The sequence below is a fragment of the Cavia porcellus genome, unplaced genomic scaffold (assembly GCF_034190915.1).
Source record: "Cavia porcellus strain 051 isolate PalLab524CR breed Dunkin Hartley unplaced genomic scaffold, mCavPor4.1 scaffold_21, whole genome shotgun sequence".
In the NCBI taxonomy this organism is placed as follows: Eukaryota; Metazoa; Chordata; class Mammalia; order Rodentia; family Caviidae; genus Cavia; species Cavia porcellus.
Window position 1 is genome coordinate 14,214,435 of NW_026947504.1, and position 20,257 is coordinate 14,234,691.

Here is a 20,257-nt window from a genome sequence, read left to right on the forward strand (position 1 = left end):
ACATACTGGGATCAGGCAGACTTGCCGGAACAGGGCACTGCAGTGACATTAGCCACATATTCCTCTCTCAAGAGGGATTGGTGGGGAGTGCCTGGCCTGCGTGATGCTGCTGAGCAAGACCCAGTAGGCTAGCCCAAATCAGGTCTCAGCTCCTGGAGGTGCACCAGTGAAGTGAAGCCTTCAGTAGGTTGACCTGGAGGGGCGGGCCCAGCAGAGGCTGCCCAGGTTTGTGTCTCCCTCGTACACTGCAGTGGGCGGGAACACCTATCAGGCACAATTCAAATAAACGGTAAGCGAAAAAGAGAAAAAAAATTGGGCCTCCTACATTTGCTTGTATGGAAGGAACAAAAAGTATGGGAAGAGGAAGCAACAAGAAAGGGTCCTCAGTCCCCAATCCTGAGAACACTGATCCAGGAAAGGGAAACACAAAGGAAGACAGAAAACATGCAATATCAGACATGGCACCAAAGACATAAAGCGATATCTCCAGAGCCTCATAGACAAGTTTAAAAATGAAGTATTTAATGAAATAAAGCAAGATATAAGTAGAATAGTTAGAGAAATACTAAGCACCATCCAAGAAAAAACAGATGGTGGAATGGAAGAACAGAAAAAAAGGGGAGAATTGTTTGATGGAGAAAATAAAGAAAACATAGAATATGTGAAGCAGGTTCAAAGAGATTACCAGGAAACTAAAAACTCTATCGAAAGCTGGCATAACAGCTTGAAAGAAACTAAGGATAGATTACCTGAATTGGAGGGCAGATTTGTAATATGGGAGCATGAAATGAAAAACTTCTTAAAAATAACAAGAAAACAGCCAGCAATAATACAAAGGCTAGAAGATGATAAGAGGATCTATAACTTGAGAATAAAGATCATAAAAGAAGTAGAGACACAAACAAATGGACTACAAAAGCTATTCACAGAAATAATCCAAGAGAATTTCCCTAATTTAGCAAAAGGTAAAGATACTCAGATGTATGAGGCATACAGGACCCCAGCTACCTACAACCCAAACAGAGCTACACCCAGGCATATAATAATCAAAATTCCAGAAATCCAATATAAGAACAGAATACTAAAAGCCATCAGAGACAAGAAACAGATCACTTACAAGGGAATACCCATTAGAATTACAGCAGACTTCTCGGCACAAACCATCAAATCACGAAGAGTGTGGGGGGAAATAATTCAAGCTTTGAAAGATAACAACCTCCAGCCAAGATTGATATATCCTGCACAACTGTCCCTAGAAATTGATGGAAAAACAAGGAAAAAAAGAGGAACTAGGGGAATTTGCAACCACCAATTCAACTCTACAGAGAATACTGCAGGATATTCTAAAAAAGGAAAATACCAAGACTTCAGAAACAGTGGCAGAGAGGCCACAATGAATGGAGCAGAAAGCAAAATGAAGACAAATGGACAACAAACAACAGAAAAAGAACTCAACAAAAATGAGGCAGAGAAGATTGGATAGTGGGAACAGCTATTTTGGAGAAAACAAGACATCATAATAGCTAGTGCTGATTTAGTATCATCTTGCTTTGAAGTCCCATCAAGCTTTTATTCTTCTGTCTCCATCGGTCTTAACAGGTTGTATCTTATTGTATTTTATTATATGTGATAATATAAGCAAAAACTTTTATAGACAAGGAGATTATACAGAAACCTTTGTTCATTTTCTGATAGTTGGTTCTAAATACCCTGTAATACTGTCATTCTCTTGAATGGTTTTACATTGTCTTGATATGTTTGGTGCTACAGTATATAAAGTTATACTCAAAGATTTCAAGGAAAGAGACACTATGGTAACTACTTTTATGGTCAGGATATCTTGTGATGAAACACTATTTTGCTTAAATGGTCATGCTTTGACCTGCGCTGTTCTGTTGCTATGCCCTCTTTCATCTCAATCCCCCCCTTTTTTTAATTATTTACTTTTTTCTTTTTATCTTTTTAATTAAGGGAAAAAAATTAAAAATAGCAGGATACATTATAGTAACTTACTTTGATTTCCTATTAACTTGATCGGAAATCCTGTATTGCCCTCAGCATCTTGTTTTGACTGATCTTCCTCTATTCTGCTTTGCTTGATAGTACCAATTTCGAAAGTATAGGCAAAACTGTGAAGACAATAAGATTCATTATGACGCCCATTCCAGTTGACTATTATCTTCTTTTAAAGTCCTGTAATGTCTCCAATGCTTTGGTTTTATTCTTTACTGTTTTGTTCAATTTTATTATAACTGGCAATTCTTCTTAAAATAGCAAGAGGCAGTATGGTAACCATTGTTGATCACCTTGTATTCTGTTTTTACATTATCTATTATGTCCATCCTTTTGATTTGACTGACTCTGTTTTGATATGTTGCATTTGGTTTTACTCTCTTCAAAAAAAAAGTAATAAGAACTGTGGGAGTAATAAAACCCAAAATGTGTAATAGTCATTGTATAAAAGAAAGTGCTCTGAAGAATATACCTGCATATATATTTAAGTGTATAAGATAGATAACCATATTACTGAGTTTTGTTGGATCATTGGACAAAACTGTTTAGTCTCACTGCTTGAAAGTCCACTTTATATGCTTTAATTTTGTAACTTGAACAACTATTTCTAAGATAACAATATGTAATGTATTACCTAGTGATTTCCTATTGTTTATTTTTTCTGAAATTCTGTATAATTGTACCCTTTTTCTGTTTTTTTTCTTTTTCTCTTTAAATAAAAGAAAAGAATAGAACTTAGGTTTCTGATAAAAACAGTCAGATAGATAAATGAAAGTCAGAGATGGTGTGGGGGCTTGAGATAAGCTTGAGAGATGATATTTATCTAAGTGAACATCCAGCTGGAGACACCCAGGAGGCAGCTGAGCTTACAGCTCTGAAGCTTAGGACACAGTTCTGGGATGTAAAAGCCCTGGAAAGTGTCGTCACGCAGAGGATAACCAAGGCCACGTGTGTGGGTGGGCTTAGCCTGCTGGTGTCAGAGTCACTCAAGCTTATAGGCTGCTCACTGTGCCAGCAGGGACCAACCACTTTGTAGGACACACTGTTAATCATAACTGCTACCCTATAATGCCGGCATTATTATGTCATTTGTGGGTAAAGGAAAGTAAGACGTAGTGAAGGCCACTGATTCGCTAAGACTGAGCAGCAAGAGGCAGTGCCCAGAGCCGAAGCCAGCCAGACTAACGGCCTGATTCTGCCTCAGCACACAGAAGAGATGGCCAGAGTGAGACCCCTGAGAAGATGTGACTCCAGGGAGAGGTGATTACAAAGTAGATTGTAAGAGAGGGGAAGAGAGGGTGAGGAGCTTTGGATTCTTAACTGTAGGGTCACTGTCTTCAAAACTTCCCACCAAGAACAGGGGAACTGAGTGTCCCTGTAAACATTATGGTCACGTTGCATAGACTGCTATGCTTTCTGATAACACAAGCACTGCGTGATGCTTATAGCAAACACAGTATAGAAGATTCCAAAAGGGAAGTTAGAACCAACCCTGCCCCATCACTGGAGAGGATTTCTAGTCACTGTTTGGCAACAGCCTCTTCAGATTGTTTTTCTACATGTACAGAAACAAAAGATAGTTGTTTAAAACATAGTTTAAACTTTTGTTTTGAAAAACTACATTTTGCTATTTCTAAAGTGACACATTTTTTTTAAAATCAAGGTTTATCTTATAATTCATGGTGTTTTAGCTTCATCTTATAATCATGATTTGGTTAAATGAAGTAGGTGATATGTTTATGTCTTTAAAAATTCAAATTATAGACTAAGACTAGACCCATGACTACACCATGTACTGTACTAAATCAAAATGAATCAAAGATCTAAATATCAAAATAGAAATGCTAAATCTACTAGAAGAAAAATAGGTAAAACTCTTAAAGATGTACTAGGCAAAAAATTCATGAACAAAACCCTGATGGCATGGGAAATACTACAAAAAATCAACAACTGGGATCTCATCTTATTAAAAAGCCTTTGCACAGCAAAAGAAATCACCAAGAAAATCAAAAGACAACCCACAGAATGAGAAAAGCTTTTAGCCAGTTGTTCCTCTCGCTTATATCTAGAACATACAAAGAAGTGAAAAATTTAGACTTCCCAAATTTTAAGACTCAATTCAAAAAATGAGCATCTGAAATGAAGAGACATTTCTCAGAAATACAAACAGTAAATAAATATATGAAAAAGTTATCAACATCACTGATCATTTGAGAGATACAAATTAAAGAAACACTGAGATTCCACCTCATACCACAGAGAATGGCTATTATTGAGAAATCAACCAATAGCAAATGGTGGCGGGGCTATGGGGAAAAAGGAACCCTTCTCCACTGTTGGTGGGAGTGTAGACTGGTACAACCACTGTGGAAATCAGTGTGGAGATTCCTCAAAAAACTAGGATTAGAGCTTCCATTTTACCCAGTTATTTTCCTCCAGGAATCTTCTCAACAGAGTTAAAAGCATCATACCACAGCAACACACGCACACTCATGCCTACGGCAGCAGAGTTTGTAAGAGCTAAATCTTGGAAACAGTGAAAATGCCCACCAATCAATACACTGATAAAGAAAGTTGTGGCTTTTTGTACAATGGAGTTTTACTCAGCCATAAAGAAGGACAAAGGAGATATTTACTGTTAAATGGATGGACCTTGAGATACACTCTTAAGGGCAATAAATCAAACACACGTGCAAATACTGCATTGTCTCTCTGGTATGAGAAACTGAAAGAGTAAATAAGAACCCAAATGTAAAATAGACATTGTGAAATAGGAAGAAATTATTCAAAAGGAAAGAGGAGAAAGAAAATGATAAAATGGAAAGAAAGCTTTGTAGATAATAAAAAATGTGTTGAAGGGAGAGGAGGATAATTTCAAAATGTACTATAGAAAGTAAGATCTCTTTCACTTATGCTGATCCTTCCTGGAAGCAGAGATATTTTCCAGTTGCTTGTCTATGCTCACAAATGCATCTTAAAACACGTATGAGGAAAACACTACATTTGTCCCCCTCTCTTTAGATGCATGCAACCTACTATCTACACTAGGACATTTTGAATTTTTTTAAAATTCAACTCTGTACTGAAAAGCTCTCCTTTCCCTCCAAAGTTGCACACTTTCCCTTGAAAGAACAGACTACAGTTTATTAAGAAATCCCCTACTGCAGTGACTTCCAAACTTTTGCTGGAATAAATAATGTCAGGGTGAATAATATTGCATATTTTGCACACATACCTGTATACCTATCTCATTTCTAGAAATAAAACTGCTGAGTAAAGGGTTGCTATTTTGACAGATGTTACACCAAACTGACCTCCGTCAATGTTATACCTATTCCTACTTTACTCAAGAATGTGTGAAACACTGTTCTACACCATTGCCAAAATAACATGCTGTCACGCTTTTTTAACCTGGCTAAATTGATAAGCGTAAATTGTATCTTTAATGACCATTTCATTTCAGTAATCTCAGATTTTATAGAGAAGTTAAAACAGTAACTAGTGCAGAGAGCTCGTGTATTCTTCTTACAGCATGATCCTTCCATCAAAAATAAGAAAACAGCATATGTTGCTACTAAATGAACTCTTAGATTTTATATTATTTTATTTCTATTACTTTTTTTTGTCTTTTTCGTTTTTATCGGTACCAGGGATCGAACTCACGACTGCCTGCTTGCAAGGCAGGCACTTATGCCCCTGAGCTAAATCCCCAGCCCCTTCATTTTGTTTTTTGGAGATGGGGTCTCACTAGTCTTGAGCTCACTGTGTAACCCAGGCTGGCCTTGAACTCGTAGCAATCCTCTTGCCTTATCCTCCAAGAGCTGGGGTTACAGGCACACACCACCATGCCTGGCTTTCTAGATTCTATTTGGACTTAAACATTTTTTGTACATATGTCTCTTTTATGTTCTTGGCTCCGTCAAGTAGAACAAGCTGCATGCATTCATCATGTTTCTATAGTCTCTTCTGGTTTCTGGTGGCTTCTCTTTCCTTATTCTCTCTTATTATCCTCCATGGCATACAAGTCATAAGGACTTGCAATATTTTAGGAAATGTCTCTCAACTTGGGTTGCTTTAATGCTTTTCTCACAATGAGATCATGGCTATGGGTTTCTCCTGGGAGTAATAGAGGGTACGTGGTGTCACAATGCATCTTCAGGATAGTGGCCTTGCTCATTTGATTAGAGAAGTGCCTGTTGGGTGTCTCCACTGGGAAGTTACTCTGCATCCCCTTTTTATATTCTCATCTTCTCATATGGGTCACTAAGTTAAGCCCAAACACAAAAAAGAAATCATAGTGGAAATAGTAGTGAAATTATGAGTATTTATTTTACTAGAAACTTAATATATTTCTACAAACATTGAATTATCTATATTTCCTGAACTGTTGATATTTTGCCACATTTTAGTTGGATGTTTTTGTCATCAACTTCCATGAGAAATAAGCTTTTTCTCTGTAATAAAAATTTTAAAAATTGATCCAGTTTGTAATATCTTGGTTATATTTGTTGCAATTTTATCATATAGATTTTTAGGGTTTTGTACTTTTTCTTTGCAACTTACATGTTTCTATCATATTTTGAAATATAGTACTTGTTCAAGGCTGATTTTGAAAGTATTCCATGATTTTTTTTGCAGATAAATCTAATCTACCTGGATTTTATTCTGGAATAGCACACAGTAGGCTCTAATTTTATTTCTTCCGCCTATGGCTACTCAGTGGCTCCAAGAATAACATCTTGAATCCTTTTCCACACTATTTCATTTGAGATGGAGTTGATAGATTTGCAGGAAAAATCATGGGAGCCTCAGCCATGGTATGGTTTGAATCTGAAATGTCCCCTCGGGACTTGGGTGTCAAAGGCTTGCTCCCTGAAGCGGTGTTACTGGGTGGTGGGGAAACCTTTCTTTAGGTGCCTCGTGACCGGTCCTTAGGTGACTGTGGGGTTTTGGGTTTGGGTCCCTTCTCTTCCATTTTGCTCGCTGGTGGTTATGTAAGCAGTTTTTCTTTGCCATAGGCTCCCATTATGATGTGTGTCCTCATCACTGGCCCAAAACCGTTGAGTCTATTGATCATTGACTGGAACCTCCAAATGGTAAGCCTTTTCTCAGTAATGCACCCCTGTGCCTTTCACATTGTCATGTGCTCTCCATAGAGGCAGATGAGGCAAAACAAACAAAAGCTGTGTACAGTATTTTACATTATTGTTCCTATAAATGGACTTCAGTCTTCTGAAAAAAAAAATTGAACCACTTTTGTCACAGCAGGCTTCCTTTACTTTGGCCTTATTTTGCCTTAACAACCCAATGTCTTAACCATGTGCATGCTGTCAGGTCCAAGGGCCACTTCCATCCTTGTCAAGAGGAGAGCTAACCTTCTCTCCTTTCATACAACACAACTTTGGCTACAGGGCAGTAGGGTCCCTGCCCACAGCTAAGCAGCAGGTGAGGGCAGTGAGCATCAGAGTTATACGGGGTTATTAGCATCACTCTGTATGTAAATTAGAGATACAGGATTAGCATTGTGAGAGGGATTCCACTGCTGGTAATTCTCCATGTATAAATCTACACCAATTTGGACAGAAATAAACAGCTGATAGATTATAAGAGAGGAGAGAGTGTTTGATGCTAGAATCCTTCAGAGTGGTGTCTGGGTGCAATTACAGTTGCAATAACTGGTGCAATCTACTTATATTTTTAGAACATCTTTAGAAGATTCTACACAGAAACTAAATGAGAAACATAAGTGTTTATATCCTTAAGGAGAACAGCTCTGTCAGGGACAGTCTCTACATTAGAGAACAGACCAACAGTTTCCGCGGACAGGCACTTTTCTGAGTAACCTTATAAGGGAGCCTCATTCCCCAGTGTGTGATCCAAGACTTACCCTTCATTAAAATTAGCAGAAATAATTTAAATGTGGAAAGTAAAATGATAGTTTTAATTTTTTGAATGACATCAAATTTTCCTTCATACAGTTAAGAACTAAGCAAATCAAGTTAGAGAACAATAAATTTTTAGAAATCCATGTGGAATTTGGCAGAAAGTATTTGAAATTATCGATGAGTAAAAGAAAAGATGCATATTTAAGATGCATACGTAAACTGGGCGTGGTCACATACTACTCTGATTCCAGCCCTCTCGTCTCCCAGGCTAAGGAAGGAGAATTGGAGATTCTGGCTCAACACGGGCAGTTCAGTGATTTTGCAAGACCCTGACTCAAAATTAAAGAAGAAGAAATGGTGGAGGGGGAGACTAGGAATGTAGTTCTGTAAAAAAGCCCTGTGTTCAATTCTTGCCAGAAAAAAATGCATATTTAAGAAGAAGACAAAAGTAATAGTAGAAAACTAAGGGTTTGTTCCGTAATCAGCTTAATGCAAACTACTGAAGTACTTCCTTATAACTTACACTGTTCTGAGCCTTTAACAAACGTTAATTTAAACACTGCTCAAAAGTAACCATGCAGTAGGGTCTATTACTCTCTCAATTTTGAAAATGGAAATGGAAATGAAGAGGCAGACAGACAGACAGACAGACTAGGCAGCACTCATATACTAGTACTGTATGTGTGGCTGAGGGTTTTTGGGTCAGGCAGTTCAGCCCTGAGCATGTGGTCTGAACCTCTGGATTTGCTGCCTTCCGACACAGGCTCTGTTCTGCACGGCAGATCTCACATTGGTCCATTTTTTCCTTGGGAGAGAAGCGAGTGAGTCACATTTATCTTTGCATTTTCAAGGGTAGCATAACCCTAGATACAAACCAGATATATAGTAAATTAGTAAATTTTGATTACCTGCATAGAAATATGACCAGAGTCTTACAAAATCGATAGCCAAATGTTTTTTAGAATGTGGAATCCAGGTTTTCTTCTCTTTTTAAAAAAAAAGTCTAACAAGAATCCTCTGCTAGACATTTTTTTTAAAGAGGAGCTCAGAGATCTTCTTCTGGTATTCACATCCTTATGTGTTTCTCTCTTTTCAATGCAGGATGGATTTACTGACCTACTTTTAACAGACCAAACAAGGAAGATGTGATGCCTAGTGGTGAGGCGGCCCTGCAAAGAGGGCCATGTGTTTAGCTCTGAAGCTGCTTTTCCAAGGCCTCATACCAGCCTTGGGAATAAACTTGAAAATGGATCCCTTAGGCCTTGGAAAGATGCAGATCTTTTTTTTTTTCCTTTTGCACAGGAAATTGAACTCACGACCTCAAGCTTACCAGACAGGCCCTGTGCCTTGAGCTACATCCCTGGCCACCATGCAGCTCTTGAAGATGGACCCTGAGCCAGCAGCCCCCAGCCATGCCACACCCAAACTTCTGACTCACAGAAACTGGGAAAATATAAGCTTTAAGTTGCCAAGTTTTGGGATGTATTCTCTGGCATTTCATAAATAATGTAGATTTCCTGAGGTTTAAGATGCTTCTTATAGAAATAAAATTTACATTTTTTAGAAAGGAAAAGCCTAGGGTTTATTTTTATATTTAGGTCTTTTTTTCTTCATAGTTAAAAAAAATGGATATATGTGTATGCAATGAGATAAAAGAATCTAATTTTAGTTTTTTAAAATATAAAACTTTAAGAATTGTGATAAAAATTTACATCTCCAACATTTTCGGTGTTTGTTTGTTGTCTTTTTGAGACAGGGTCTTACTATGCAGTTCAGGCTACCCTTGATCTCACTTTGTAACCCAGGCTGTTCTCCAATTTGCAACAATCTTCCTGCCCTGGCATCCCGAGGGCTGGGATTACAGGCATGCGCCACCACACCTGCCTTCATTGCCAACATTTTTACATGTAGAGTTCAGTAAATTTTCATTGGTGTTCAAACGATAGCTAGGGCTTTTTCAACTTGTAAAAATGAAACTCTATATCAGGCATTAGATAACTCTCCATTTCATCCTCTTCCTGGCAATCGGTTTTATATTTCAATGAATTTCATTACTCTTGGTACTTCTACAGGCTGATCATACAATGTATGTCTGTTTGTGACTGGCCTTCTTCACTAACATAATGTCTTCAAATCCATCCTACATTTACAGGACACGAATATCAGGAGATGGACATCTTTGAGGGTCTTCTTGGGATGGTCTACTATGAGATTCTTGTATGCCTTAACAAAAAAAAAATGAAAAAGGAAACTCTTTTTAAGGCTAAGTGATAATCCATTATGTATATGTGCCACATTTTACTTATGCAGTATTTGTAAGTTAATGGACATACTGTTTGCTTCCACTTTTGGCTATTTTAAATACTTCTGCTATAAATGTGGGGTATATCAGCATCTGTTCAAAATCCTGCTTTAAATATAATATATAATTAAAATATGAGAAAGAAACACAGAGACTGAGGAAACTGTTGAATCATACCATATTTTCTGTTTTGATTTTTGAGGTCCCTCCATGCAGGTAAGGACTGCAACTTTCTGTATTCCCACCAAGTACACCAGAGTCCCAATTTCTCCACTATTGACTAATATTGTTTTCTGTTTAGATGACAGCTACATTAAATTTTCGTGAGAGATGATAATGTGATTTTGCTTTGTGCTTCCCTAATGACTAGTGGTGCTGAGCATCTGTTCATATGCTTATTGACTTCTTGTATATCTCCTTTAGAGAAATGTCTATTCAAGTCCTTTGTCTGTTTTTAATTGGCTCATTTGTTTTCTGTTGTTACGTTGTAGGGACTGCTTATACATTCTGAATATTAATCCATCATGAGATACTGTATAGAATGTGTGAAGACTGTCTCCCATTCTATATGCTACCTCTTACTCTCTTAACTGTGTCCTTTAATACACAAAAAGTTTTAATTTTGAGGTAGTCCTATTTATCTGTTTTATTTTTGTTTCCTGTACTTTTGGTAGAATATAAAATTACTGCCAAATCTGATGTCATGAAACTTTAGTTTTCAATGTTACTTTCAGGTCTTTGAGTATTCTTTGCATATCATATAACGATCTAAGTTGTAATTTTATTCCTCTCTCTAGCTGATTAACCAGATGTCTCAACAGTTTATTAAATAAAGGGCTTCATTCCTATTAGTTTATTATTTATAAACTAAACTCTTATGTATATAGATATTGGCATATGCTCTATTGTGTTCCATTGATCTATTCTAGCATGAGTGCCATACGGATGGACTTAATGCAAATTAATCTTATATTCTGATTTACAGGCAAATTTCCTCTCATTACTATTGCTTTAGTGCTAGGAAGCAAACCCAAGGCCTCACACATGCCACACAAGCACTGTGCCACAGAACCATACCCCAGCCTCGTTATTATGCCTTTTTGAAGTTATCTTAGTGTATTGTGCACATTAATTCTTCCTAAAAGTTTAATATACATGTTTTAGAATCCTCCTCAGCTGTCCCATTAACACTAACTAGCTCACTGCTCTATCCCCACGGATATGGAGAGTAAAAGTGCATTAAACAGGACTGACATTTTGTAACTCTTGGTATTTCTCTCTACAAGTCTCCTGCAGGAGTATATCATACCCCAGATAACAACTTCTTGCTTCTATTTGTTTAGGAAAAAACAACAAAAGAACAAACTTGTAGTCATCATTGAATGACTTAACAGCTCAAGGCAACAGTAAGGACCCAAATCTGTTGAGATAATTCATTCAAACCTTTAACTCCTTTATCTTCAGAGTATTTTCTTCTTTGTAATCCAAATCTACTTTCAGAGGGTTCTTTTTTTTTTTTTTTTTTTTTTTTTGATAACAGGAATCAAACTTAGAACCTTGCACTTGCCAGGTAAGCACTTACACCACTGAGCTATATCCCCGACCCTAGAGAGTCTTGAGTGGTAAATTTTCTTAGTCCATAGGATCAGAACTTCGTATTTTATTCTATTCCTGAGTAAAAGTTTAGCTGCGTTAAGTCCTTATATTTTCCTCTGCAATTTGAGTCAATTGTTTCATTATTTTTTGCATTTTGATTTGTTTTTAAGAACTAAGCCATCCTCAGGGATTTAACTCAGTGGCGTAAGCGCCTGCCTGGCAAGCATGAGATTGTAAGTACGATCCTTGGTACAAAAAAATAAGAGAAAGAAAGAAAGGAGAGAAAGAATTAAGCTATCAATCTACCATTATTTGGAAGGTAATTGCCCTCTACACTCTGGGGATATTTTGTTTAAAATTTTTTTAAATATTGAGATAATTGTAGATTCACAAATAATAATTCAGAGAAAGCTTTTCTACCTATCCATTGCCCAATTTCTCTTACTGGTAATGTGTTGCAAAACTATGTACGATATGACAACCAAACAATACTGACATCAATACAGGAAAGACACATTTCCACCCTACAAGAGCCCCTCATGCTGTAGACTTACAGTCTCTTTTATAACCTCACCTGTTCCTTCCTGCTTGGACTGTCTCCCAAACCCTGGACAAGGCCCACTCCTGTAGTTCACCAATCCTGTGATTTTGTCACTTCAAGAACGTTGTGCGAGTGGAATTGAGAAACTGAATACACAAACTGAGCTGATGAGTGGGCAAACTGTCAAATGATAACAGAGCTCTGATCCACAAATTCTTCTGCAATTGGTCCTAAAGAGTTAGGGCCTACTTTTTAGTTTAATTTACAATTTAGGACCAATCAGAGGAAGCCAAACATATAAGATGCTTTTCTTCTGGTTCACCGTCCATCCCCCTCTCTCCTTTCTTGCCGCCTTCCCTCCCTCCATTCTTTCCTTCTTCCTCTCCTTTACTGCAATACTGAGGATAGAATCCTGAGCTCATGTATGTCAGCACATGGTCTCCCACTGAACTATATCTCAGCCCATGCTTCTGGTTATTTTTTGTTTATTATAATTTTTTCTACTGTTTGCTTATTTTGCTCTTTTGCTTCTAGAGGTAGCATATTATTGATTTAAATTTTTTTCATTCTTCTAATGTATGAACTTAGTACTATAAATTTTTCTTTTCAGCCTTCATCATGGTCTGCAAATTAGATGTGCTATATTTTCATTTTCATTCAGTTCAATATAGTTTATGTCCCTTGAGATTTCCCCTTTGACTCATGGCTTGTTTAAGTGTGTTATTTTGTTTCCAAGTGTTTGGAAATTTTCCTGCTTTCTATTATTGATTTCTAGTTTGATTCCATTGCAGCCAGAGAATACATTTCGTATGATTTTAATTCTTTAAAATTTGATGAGATTTGACTTACAGTGTTAGATATTGTCTAGATCCCATGGGCACTTGGAAAGAAGGTGCATACTAATGTATATAGAGGAAATATTTAAGACGATTGTAACTATCCTGCTAGTTGGTGATGTTGTTTCAGCTTTCCATACCCTTGATATTTTCTGTTTGGTTGCTTTATCAACTGTTGAGAAGGGATCCTTACATAGGATGATATAATCAAAGTACGTCACAAGCATGTGTAAAAATGTCACAATAAAACCAAGTGTTTTGTATAATTACTGTGCTAATAAAAGTAAGTACATGAATTAAAGAGGCTTATTGCTGCCTCCACCTGTATAGATTCGTCTATTTTTCCTTTCAATCATAGCAATGTTCCGTAATATGTTTTGCAGTTCTGTTGTGTGGTACATGTGCATTTAGGACAGTTATGTCCTTTTGGTAACTTGATTCTTTTATCATTACATAATGGTCTCTCACTGTTCCTTGAATTTTCTTTGTTCTGTTACTAATATAGCCATGCCTCCTCTCTTCTCATTGATGTTTGCATGATACATCCATCTTTTTACTTTAAACCTGCCCATATTCTTATACTTCAAGTAAGTTTCTTATAGACTGCATATAAATATAAAAATTTGAGTTATTTTAAGAAATTAATTCTGGACTAGGCACAGTAATAGGAATGCTTGCAATACCAGCACTATAGAAGGCTAAGACAGGAAGACTGCAAGTTCGAAACCAGTGTAAGTGATTTAGCAAGACCATGTCTTGAAGTTTAAAAAGTAAAAAGGGCTGGGAATTTAGCACAATGCAAAGGAGCTGACCTAAACCCCATGTACTGAAAAGCAGGTTAACTCTGCCTGCTTTCATCTTTTAATTGGTGTATTGAGACAATTCATATTTAATTAAATTTTGATATATTACTCTTAAATGTGTCATTTTATTTTTGGTTTTTGTTTTCTTTTTCCAAACTTTCTGTGGATACTTTAACAACTACTTTTTTTGTTTGTAATTTTGAGTGCACTTCTTTGTGTAGCTTTTAAAAATTATTTTTTCTAAATACAGTATTACTTTACATAAACATGATTTATCAGTCTAGTAGTATGGTTATTTTTCTAGTGGACTATAGACATCTTCTTTTACATTTCTTTGTTTTCCATTTATAACTATCTGAAACATTTCTTCTTCATACATTTGAACCACACTAGATGATATTATAAATCTGCTCTATTAAATATAATTTTACAATACAAGACAAATCACTATATTTAGCCACATTTTTGCATATCTTCTTTCATCTTTCATGATAATTTAAATTTCTTCATTTCATTATTTTATTTTTGTTTAGAGAATATGTCCTTAGTTTTTCCTCACCTGAAATTGTCTTAATTTCCTTTTTATTCTTAAAGCATTGTTGTAAGTTTGTAATTGTGTGTATTTATGGCAGTACAAAGCAATGTCATGAGCTGTTAATACAAAATGAAATGAAGCTAATCTATCACCTCAAGAACTTACATTTTTTGTCTTAAGAAAAAGATGGAATTTCCACAGTTGTGAATTGTGCAATATACTGCCACTAACTATATTCACTAGATGGACTCAGTCTTCAAAAAATGAACAATAACTTATTCCTCTTATCACCTGTGACTTTGTGCCCTTCAGCGATCATCCATCATCTCCTTGTTTCCTTTAGCTCCCAGCCACGGTCTGCTTCCCATCATTCTATTTTCTGCTTCTGTGAGTTTAACTGTTTTAGATTCCATGTATCAGTAAGAAAATGCACGTGACTATTTATCTTTCTGTGCCCAGTTTATTCCATTTTACAATGTTTTCAAATTTCATTTATGTTGTTACAAATGATGAAGTTCTTTTTAAAGGTTGAGTAGTATTCCATCATGTATCTATACACCACATTTTATTTATCTGTTCATCTGATGATGGATACGTAAGTGGATTCCGCATGACAGCTATTCTGAATAATGCTCCATTGAACATGGGGTGCAGGCTTTTCTGTGATGAACTGACTTGAGTATTTTGGGTTAAAAAAAAATAACATGGCAGATTCAAATGGTTCTGCTCTTAGTTTTTCTGTGGAACATCCACTGAGTTTTCTGTACCAATTCAGTTTTCTGTTGCTGTGACATTATACTTGACACATGCAACTTAAAGGAGGATAGATTTACTTTGGTTCATGACATCAGAGATTTCAACTTGTGGTCAGCTGACTCTAAGACACGAACATCGCATTGGAAGGCTGTGGTAGAGGGAAGCTTCTCAGCACCAGGAAGCTGAGCGCAGGGGGAGAGTTTCAGAGGACAAGGGACCAGACGCCAGATACGCTTCCCAAGGATGAGCCCTGATGACCCACAGAGATGTGTGCTTCACTAATTATCGTGAGTCAGTCAAAGTGGCGGGCGGGATTAGCTGGCACACATGGCTGTATTGACGTTCACCCCAGAAGCCCTGTTCAGAGGGTGCCTTTTCTCCATGTCCTTATCAACACTTGTTATCTTCCATCTTTTCAAAGATGAAAGATGGCTTCCAGCCACCCTAAAGGATAGAAGCGGTATATCATTGTGATCTTAAGTTTCTCTGCCCTAATAGTTATATTGAACACTTAAAAATATTTTTATTTACCCTTTGTATGTCTTCTTTAGAGAAATATTCATTCAATGAGGTGATTCCTCAAAACTAGGAGCACTGCTTCCATTTGACCCAACCACTTCCTTCCTGAGTATCTTCCCAAAAGAATTAGAAGCATACAACACATGTTTACAGTGGCACAGTTTTTAGTAGCTGAATCCTAGAAACAACATAAGTGCTCATCAACTGGTGCATATATATAGAAGATACCTTTTTATACAACAGGGTACTCTTCTACCATAAAGAAGGATATGCTCAAGACATTTTTAGGAAAATGCACCTTGAGTCCATACTCAAGTGAAATAAATTGGACACACGTGTAAAAATCACATTGTTTCTGTGGTGTGAGAAACCAAAAATATAAATAAGGATCACAATGTATAATAGATATTGTGACTCAAGTAGAGAGAGGCACAGCAGAGAAGGGAGGGGAAAGGAAAGAAGGGAAAAGGTTTTAAAAATGTGAAAAGAAGAAAAACGTAGAAACAAGCTCTTGTAAATGGGTTTAAAGGAGGGGTAGGCTGGTAGGAAAAAAAATAAACCTAGCTATATCGTGTACAGGTACAAATTCTCTATGATGAATGTGATCATAATGTATATCTAAAAATGTACCAATCCCTTGCCCATTTTTAAAATTTGGATTAACTGTTTTCTTGCTATTGAGTTATTTGAGTTCCTTAAGTATTTGGAACATTAAACCTTTCTCAGTTGTATAACTTGCACATACGTTTTCCATCTATGGGTTATCTCTTCATTGTTGATTGTTTCCTTTGATGTGGGGTAGAATTTTTTGTTATATAATTCCATTTCCCTCTGTTTGCTTTTGTTATCTGTGCTTTTGGGGTCAAAGTCAAAGCACTATTTCCAAATCAATGCTGTGGAGATTTCCTCCATATTTTCTCTTAGGAATTTCACAGTTTCAGGTCTTACATTTAAGTCTTTTATCCATTTTCAGTCAATGCATTAAGGTTACATATTATGAACCACAGATAACATCATATTCTATGGCAAAACATTAAGTCTTTCTTCTGTGATATAGAGTAAGACAAGGATGCCTATTTCTACCACATCTATTCAACATAGTACTGGAAGTTCTTGCTGAGCAATCAGATAAGAGAAAGAAAGAAAAAAACATTACAATAGGAAAGAAAGAAATGAAAATAGATGTTTTACTAAAATCAGTACTAAGGATCGAACCCAGAGACTTTTGCACTAAGCTACATCCCCAACTGCATCTATCTATCTACCTAGCTATCTGTCTGTCTATCTACCTACCTAGCTATCTGTCATCTATATTTTATTTATTTACATTTTGAGCAGGCTCTTGCTAATTCCCTAAGTTGCCCAGGTTAGCCTTGAACTGTGATCCTCCTGGATCAGCCACCCAGAGTACTTGAATTATGGGGATATGCCAGCATGCCAACCTGCCTGATATTATATTTGAAAAACCATATGAATGACTCCTCAAACAGATTTAATAAACAAATACAGTAAGGTTGCAGAATATAAAATTAGTACACAAAATGAACTAAAAGAAATTAAGAGAAAAATCTCATTTACAGCAGCTTCAAAAATACTTAGGAATAGATTTAACCAAGGAAGCAAAAGCCCACTGTTTTAGTCAGTTTTCCTGTTTCTGAGTGCCATGCATGATGACCATAACTTAAAAGATGGGTTTAGTCTGACTTACATTTGCAGGGAATTTAGTCTATGGTCGGCTGGCTCCAAGACAGAAATATCACAGTGGAAAGGCCGGGCAAGACAAAGGAGCTTAGTTCATGATGGCCAGAAAGAAAAGCAAGGAGACTCTGTCTAGAGTCTAGACACAGACCCCAAGGCTACGCCTCCTTGACCTTCCCTGACACCCAGAAATATGCTTTCCCAATCCTCCTAAGTGGGCCCTAAAGTCAGTCACCTTGACACTATATCCTACCTACACCTACACACTGAAAACTATAAACTCTTGGTTAAAAAAAGGGAAAAAAATATAAATTAAATGAAAATATATCTCATGTTCATCCATTAGAAAAATGTATATCTTTCAAATGCCCGTACTACTGAAAGTGATCTATAAATTCATTGCAGTCTCTATAGAAATTCCAGTGTCATTTTTCATAAAATAGAAAAAAAATCTTAAAATTTATATGAAACAAAAGATCTCAAATAGTCAAGACAATAGCCAGAAGAACAAAATCAGAGATACCAAACCATTTGACTTCAAACTACAAAGCTACAGTAATTAAGGAGTATGATCGTGACATAAAGACCAAAACATAGATTAAGGGGACAAAAAGAAGTGAGAGAAGAGAGCAGAGGTCGGAGATCGAAAAAATGGAAAAACAGTCAGAAACTTTTTTGCCCTGATGCAAACCCAACCCCTTGCACATGCTCACCCGGTGCCACCATCCCAGACCCAAGTCCATTGTGAAAGACTTTATGGCACCCGTGACTTACGATGCAAACCCTCCTGTCATACAAATTATTTCCCTTATAGGTAACACATTGTTCCCCTCACATGCTTTTCAAAGAATTTAGTATGACTTTAGCTTTCAGAAGCTTGATAATGATATGTTCTGGTAGGAATCTGAGTTTGTTCCACTTGGCATTACTCATCTTCTTGAATATGTAGGCATGTGAATGAAAATTTTTGCCAAATTTAGGGTCTTCAGCCATGATCCATGTGAGTCCTTTGCAGGCCTTTCCCTCTCTCTTCTGAGGGCTATAATAAGATAGATGTTGGATCTTTGTTGTATGAACCTCTGTTTAGTTTTCTTGTGAGAAGTATTTTCTCCTCGTCGTCCAGAGTGTGAAATTTCCATTATTCTGTCTTTTACTCCAGTGACATTTTCTCCCACCTCTTCTGTTCCACTTTTGGTCACATGCACGAGTGGTACTTTATTTTGCTTTTGCTTCCTGAATTCTTAAGTTCCAAATCCTCCTCTTAGTTCCTTGTTGTGTCTTCAATTTGTCTGCTCAGAATTTATGTATTTGTATTTATTTCAAGGATATTTACAATTACTAAGATTTTATGAAAGTATTTTTATGATTATTGCCTTAAAATCCTAGACAATTTTAATATCTTTATCTGTTGTAGTCAGGGGTTGTACACAGAGAATAACTAGGATTAGGATATGGAGTTTATATTTTTATAATGGTCACCGCATGTTAACACAGGAAAATGTAGGTAATCTATCCGCAACACCAAAAACATAGATTATTTAGTCAAGAACCTAAACTCACACCAGTCTCTTTTACGGATCCGTGCCGGGAAGACCCAAGGGTCAGCGGTGGAAGCCAGAAAGTCCATGCCAGAATGGTGAAGGAGCTGTGCCAGTGGGATGAGGGTTCTACGCTGGAGCCTAGAAGTCACACTCACAACAAAGACCAGGGCTATTCTGAAAGGCACCACAACTGTCCTCAATGACACAGAGGCTTTGAGCTCCTCCAATGACAAGCACAGTTGGGTACATACCAGGAAGCAGCATTATGAGTTCATCCTGGAGACCAAGCAGCACATGTCTTCCCCTCTGGAGCCAGGAAGCAATGCTTGATGTGAGGACCAAAGCCTCTCCAGGAGAACCAACAGCTCAGACAGCAACTCGTAGGAGAACCCACAATGCCTCCTTAGTGCCTCAACCCTCCACACCTCCCTTCTCCACCTATTTATCCTGGCAACTTTCCTGAGGTGGAGCATCTTCACTCAATGCCATACTGATGTAATCCAGCTGGCGTTAAGTTGACCACCAGTTCTTAACCCATAACAATCCACCCGTAAAAGCGAGTCCTTCTTGTGGGCTCTGGATCTCCAGTTGGACTCATGGAGGCATTGTCCTGAGCTCTGGGTTTTTATCTGGACTCATGTGGGACATTGCCGTGAGGTTAAGGTTCTTGACTAAATAATCTATGTCTTTGGTGTTGCGGATAGATTTCCTGCATTTTCCTGTGTTAACTCATGGTGACCATTATAAAAATATTATAAACTCTATGTCCCAATCCTAGTTATTCTCTGTGTACAACTGCTGACTACAACTTTGTCTTCTAAGTGTCAGCATTTGTTGATGATTGCTTCATTCAGATTGAGATCTTCCTGGTCCTTTGGATGACACGTGCTTTTCAGGGAAACCCAGACATTTGGGTGGTGTTAAGTACTGGATCTAACTGAAATTTAGCCAGCTGCGTTCTTTTACATTGCTCTGGAAGGAAAGGGAAAGGAAATAACAATAGTAATCTCCATGTGAAGTTAAAAGTCCAAGCTCCTCACCTGGCCTCCACTGACACTTGAATCTCCTCTACTACTGAATGGAGATGGGAGCTGCAGAGATTCTGACCCCAAGGCCTCCATTGAGATTTCATTCACTGCTTTTGAATTTCTTGTTACTGCATCCCATGTGGCTCCTAGAGATGCCAGGCTGGTGGCAGACCTTGTTTTTGCAGGACAGAGGTGTAAGTTCTG

The 20,257-nt window shown here is 37.3% G+C and overlaps 1 protein-coding gene, 1 long non-coding RNA gene and 1 other non-coding gene across 9 annotated transcripts in view; 1 reads left to right on the top strand and 2 right to left on the bottom strand.

Annotated features, from left to right (window-relative positions):
* Nucleotides 1-20,257, bottom strand: part of Ppp2r2b (protein phosphatase 2 regulatory subunit Bbeta) — a 452,685-nt gene that overhangs the window by 355,257 nt on the left and 77,171 nt on the right. Inside the window, exon 2 of one of the 7 annotated variants that reach the window (XM_063232322.1) lies at nucleotides 2,014-2,129. The exons of the other annotated variants lie outside the window; for them this stretch is intronic. Within the exon in view, the coding sequence (XP_063088392.1) occupies nucleotides 2,014-2,129 (116 nt within the window). The remainder of the gene's footprint in view (nucleotides 1-2,013; nucleotides 2,130-20,257) is intronic. 7 annotated transcript variants of the gene reach the window in all.
* Nucleotides 3,133-9,368, top strand: LOC134472022 (uncharacterized). The gene is made up of 4 exons (XR_010041846.1): nucleotides 3,133-3,273; nucleotides 7,032-7,109; nucleotides 9,000-9,056; nucleotides 9,201-9,368. It is a non-coding gene; the product is annotated as an uncharacterized LOC134472022 (long non-coding RNA).
* On the bottom strand, nucleotides 7,286-7,410 carry LOC111753755 (U6atac minor spliceosomal RNA). Its single transcript, XR_002788544.1, has one exon. It is a non-coding gene; the product is annotated as a U6atac minor spliceosomal RNA (small nuclear RNA).